At 45.8% G+C, this 5262-nt stretch overlaps 1 protein-coding gene across 2 annotated transcripts in view; it reads left to right on the forward strand.

The window, feature by feature from the left end:
• The window catches only part of Pawr (pro-apoptotic WT1 regulator), a 75007-nt gene that overhangs the window by 56224 nt on the left and 13521 nt on the right, over nucleotides 1-5262 (forward strand). For both annotated transcript variants that reach the window (XM_050135555.1, XM_050135556.1), the window contains exon 4: nucleotides 396-430. In XM_050135555.1, coding sequence (XP_049991512.1) covers nucleotides 396-430 — 35 coding nt within the window. The remainder of the gene's footprint in view (nucleotides 1-395; nucleotides 431-5262) is intronic.

The following is a 5262-nucleotide window of genomic DNA, read 5'->3' on the forward strand; positions in this document are numbered from 1 at the left end:
AGGGAGGGAGGGAGGGAGGGAGGGAGGGAGGGAGGGAGGGAGGGAGGGAAGGGAAAGAAAGGAAGGAAAGGAAGGGGAGGGAGGGAAAAGTTTAACAATTTTTTTTTGAATACTCATGCTATACCCCATATTTTTTTAAAGGTATTTTGGGCTGGAGAGATGGCTTAGCCCTTAAAGGCTCGGCTCACCCAAAATCTTTCCGTATTTAAAACATGGTTGTCTTGGGCTGAAAAGCTAGATTCAGGTTCTTTCTGTTTGATCAGCCGTGTGACGAGTTCCTAAGCACAAGCGTGACTGCTCGACAGGATTCTCCCGCAGCTGCCCTTCTGTTGTCCTGCGATCTGTCGTTGGGTCCTGACGCACACACAGCTGACTTCTCCTCTTTTCCTTTGCAGGACCCGTCAAGAACAGTTCCAGGCAGATACAAGAGGTAAGAGTCTTGACTTTGTATCTTACAGGCTTGAGGCTACTACTGCCTGTCTTGATGCTGACTTGACTCACGAGAACTGCTTTGAGTCACTGTCTTCAAAAGCAAAAAACCAAAACCTGTATATTGTGTTTTTTAAAAGAAATTCCCTTGTAGACAGAAGTCTAGCCTCGGTCAGACCCAGCTTGTTTCTGACCTATCCCGGAGCCTTGGAAAGCCTTCTACACTGTGAATCTTCATGCGATTGACATAGAAACTTAGAACTGGTTTTCCTTCGTGCAGTTACACACTGACAATACGAAGAGACCACGTGCGATGTCATAATGCCATAAACTCATTGGCTTAAACAAGAAAACTGGGGTGCAGCCTACCCGGACGGTGGTGGTGGTGGTGGCAGCAGCGGTGACAATGGCGTTGGTGGCAGTGGTATATGCTGGGGAATGGTTTGCTCTTGGTCATCTTCCTGTGCTGGAGTCAAATTCTCTGTCCTTATATGGGCACTGACTACACTGTGAAGGTGTCCACCCCTATGACCCCGTGACCCTAATTATTCCCCAGAGGCGTCCTCTCCACAGCTGTCACATGGGCAGTCAGGGCTCTGTGCCTGTTGGAGGCCCTGAATCACGTCACCTTCTTCCCTGTGGGGACCACAAAGGCTGCAGAGCGTGCTCTAATTAGATAAGGGTTTTGGTGAGATATTAAGATGTTCGTGTGGCTCTCATAGTTGGCTTATGTGGTAGATACAATATCTGCTGGCATTTTATAAAGGAAGGGGGGTCTATAAAGTAGAATACGTTCCTCAGAATACAAGCCAAGCTGATAGCATATATCAGGTTTGAGTTCAGGCGGTCTCACTCCAGCTCATACACTTACTAAATACAAAAGATCATCTGTCAAGACTTACACATGTAAAACCTTTGCTTTGGTCTGTTCATATGTTAAAGTGTAGGACATTTGCTAATAAGAACTCTCAGTTTTATTACCAAGCAAGCAAAGTAAAATGTGATTGTGTATTTACCTTTGGTGCGATCTGTGAGAAGGGGGGGGATGAGAGGCCCGGTGTGGCAGGAGTTGAATTAGCGTACCCCAACATCCGTGACCCACAGGGAGCACTCAGTGTTTGCTGTTGCTTTTATTTTCATGTCTGCGTGTGCCTATAATGAAACATGCTCCTTTCATATGGAGCTGAGTAGTTTTTCTTTACCGTGACTAGATTAATCCAAACAGAATAAATTTTCTTTTGCCAGAAACCATGGCCAAGTGGCTTTGACTTCTGAACCATTCACAGACATATTTTCAGAAAAAGAAAAATTACCATCATTGTTTTGTTTGTTTGGAAAACAAAGATAAAATGGGATAGCTTATCAACTGTGTTATAAATATGTAATTCTAATCAAAATTTAAATTATAAATGGCACTTTTATATTTGTGTTCTTGAATCAGATTCAGTGAGGGAGGGAATACTTAATTCCCCACCCCCCCCACCCCCGTATAAATTCTCTTCACGGGGCTGGAGAGATGGCCCACAGTTTAGAGTGAGGACTGCTTTCGCAAAGGATCAGAGTTCAGTTCCTAGCACCACATCAGGGGGCTCACAACTGCTGGTAGCTCTAGCTCTGTCACCCTTTTGTGGCCTCTCAGGGTACGGCACTTATGCATGCACACACATACCCACAGACAGATGCAGACACACACACAATACAGATATACAAACACATAAATAACACAGATGCACACACAGAGACACATATAATGCAGATGCACACAGACAGATAAAGACAGACACACACACAGTAACAACAATAAACCATCCTCTTCAATGCTGTTATCAAATCGTGTTAAATTAGTAAGAAATCGTTTCCCGTGGTGTGTATTTTCAAGGTTTGAAACCATTATTTTCTGTGTGACATGTTCATCTGCCTACATTTTTATTTTTGTGACCTAAAGTATGTGATTTGTTACTTTTCAGCTTTCAAAGGTTTAGCCCTGTTTAGTATTACTAAGAATCCTTTTAAGTAACTAAAGGACGGGAATGGCGGGTTTGAGGCCAGCCTGAGCTCTTTAGTGAGAACCTGCTTAAATGAGTCAATAATGAAATTAACATTTGTAGTAATTTTTCATTGAGGTATAGTGACTACTTTAATATGGTCTAAGAAGCGCAGTATAGAGCTGAGATTATGTATCTGAAATTAACCGTTCTTTAGCTCCCAGGACCATCTGTCATCGTCTGTCAGCAGGTCATTACCTCACTAATCTGTCAGCAAGTTGTAGCAGCCATCAGAGAACGGGAGTCTCTTAACGAGGGTGTCTCCTGACAAATGGGGATGACAGAAATGAGGCATGGCCTGAGAGATAAAATGCTGCCATCACAGTAGATAGTCTTTTCTGAGAACCAAGAGACTTGTATGGACGCACAGTTGGCGCTGACGCGGGGAAGTCTCTAGGGGTTTCCAGTCTCTGGCCCCGCGTGCTCTTCTCTCTCACTGCCTGCACGCCACTTGTCTCCTCCGAATGTTGAGAGTGCAGGTTTTTAGCTCCATGAAGCTTCAGGCTGGCCATGCGGCGCCTAGACTCCTGATTGGTCATCTAGAAATTCCTGTACACGCTTGGCTAGCTTTTCATTTTAAATTTCACGTGTGGAGATGAAGACTGGGACATTTCTGATACTCAGTTTGGGGGAAGATGGGACAACGGCTGGCGTTTGTGGGTTTTCGCTTTCCCAGTGTTCGATGCTGTCTAGGTTGTATCGGGCTGCTTGCAGTTGAACGTGGAATGGGAATGCAGTCAACAGGTAGTAAGGCTTTCCTCTTCACTGTTGTAGCGACTCCCTGGGTGTTCAGAGCATGTTTGGTTTCGTATTGGCTGTTTACTAGTAAATAATTCTTTTAGGATGGCGGGGGGTGGGGGGGTGGGGAGGTTCGAGGCTGTCCTGGAACTCCTGTAGAGCCGTGACTGTCCTGAAACTCCCTTTGTAGACACAGGTTGGCCTCAAACTCACAGAGATTCCCCTGCTTTTTTGCCTCCCACGTGCTGGGATTAAAGGGGAGTATCACTACCACCCAGCTAATAAATAATTCTTAACACTCTTCCTATGCGAGTTACATAAGTAGGTGTACCCGTGTGTAAGGCCCCTGCATGCCTGTTATCCAGTCAGCCTGGTAACAACTCAGGGGGCTTTTTACCTGTAGAGAAAAGGGCTTCAGTTCAGTCAGTGACCAGAAATCGTGCTGTAAGAGAAAGCCCGCAGGCCTCACCTACCACGTCTGTAGTTAACGTAACTTTCCTTCTCTTACGGTTTTCTCCAGCTTCTGAGAATGTAGGTGCTGATCCTCACTCACGATTGTTTCAGACTTTAATTAATTAATGTGCTCTTGTTTGTGTGCATATGTGGCAGGAGCGTGGCTGGGTGCGTGTGCCAGCGCGAGCCTAGGAAGGTCAGAGGGCATCTCTGTAGAGTTGCCTCTCCTTCCACCGCTCTGTGGGTTCCAGGGGTTAGAGCCAGGAGGCCAGGAGGCTGCATCACCACAGTGTGAGCAACTTCACGGTGTCCTCTTCCCACCCCTCTCTGGGATGCTGGGGTGGAACTTGGCTCCCAGGTGTGTGCAGTGAGAGGCTTTTGCCCATGGAGACCTCTTTTCTGCCTTTTAAAAGCAGTATGGACTTCTTAATGGGAATGTGACCAGTGCAGAAAATTGGCATTGATAAAACCTAATCCTGTCGTCAGCCCCGCAGTGGGATGTGGTGTCTGCAACTTTGTTTCCAGTCATGTGAACTGTGGCTACTCTCAGCTGTAGCTTCTCTGCCTTTGGTTTTTTTTTTCTAGGCAGGGTTTCTCTGTAGCTTTGGAGCCTGTCCTGGAACTAGCTCTGTAGACCAGGCTGGTCTTGAACTCACCGAGATCCGCCTGCCTCTGCCTCCCGAGCATTGGGATTGAAGGTGTGCGCCACCACCGCCTAGCCTTTTTAACATATACAGCATAGGGATACCCAGAAAACCTACAGCTGTGGGAAGCCAATGTTGCCTTTTTTATTGGAGCAAAGCATTCTCTTCAGAGTCAGTTCCATTGTAGTGCCTGCTTTGGGAAGGCAGTTTGTCCTGGCCGATGCATCAGGGGACAGACTTTACCCTTTCTCAGATTTTACGTGTTATGCACGTAGTTTTAATTGGAACGAGTGTGAGGTGACCACAAAAAGTGACTCCCACCTTCAGCTCCGTAGGGAAGTTCAAAACACAGCCAGGTGTGTACTGCCCACATCTGTCAGCCAGCCCAGTGCGAACGGCAGCCCTCGTAGGCAGTGTAACTTCCAGCCTGGCTTCAGCCCCTCCTTCCCCTCCTTCCTCACCCTCCTCTTCCTCACAACTAAACAAGAAATCACGAGCCACATGGAAGTCTTATGACGCCAGCCATAAGCATATTTCATCTCTTCATAAAATACCACCTTTATTTAACATATTTAGGACTGTGGTAACATTTCTCCCCCTCTCACCCCATTTACTATGTCACTGAAAGTAGTTTTTTGAGACTATGTCCTTAGCTTCATTTTCTCATGCGGCTTGTATTGAATTTTTTTATTTTTTTTTTTATTTTTTAGCCGTGCACTGGATTTCACGAGCACACATAGCAATCCGGGAGGTTTACCTCTGGGTAGATGACTTAATAAACTTAAGTCTTTGTCTTTGTTTATGTGGAAAGACTTCTCTTCTATAATGTAAGTGTATTTGATTTGAGATACTCTGAAGAAACACTGAAAGATTTAAAGCTTTTGTTTTGTGTCTGCCCTGGTACCAGCAAAGGTCAGGAGAGGGTGTGAGACCCACAGAACTGCTACTTTTTT

This window comes from Alexandromys fortis, unplaced genomic scaffold (assembly GCF_014885135.2).
Source record: "Alexandromys fortis isolate MF-2015 unplaced genomic scaffold, M_Fortis_MF-2015_v1.1 scaffold_24, whole genome shotgun sequence".
Classification (NCBI taxonomy): Eukaryota; Metazoa; Chordata; class Mammalia; order Rodentia; family Cricetidae; genus Alexandromys; species Alexandromys fortis.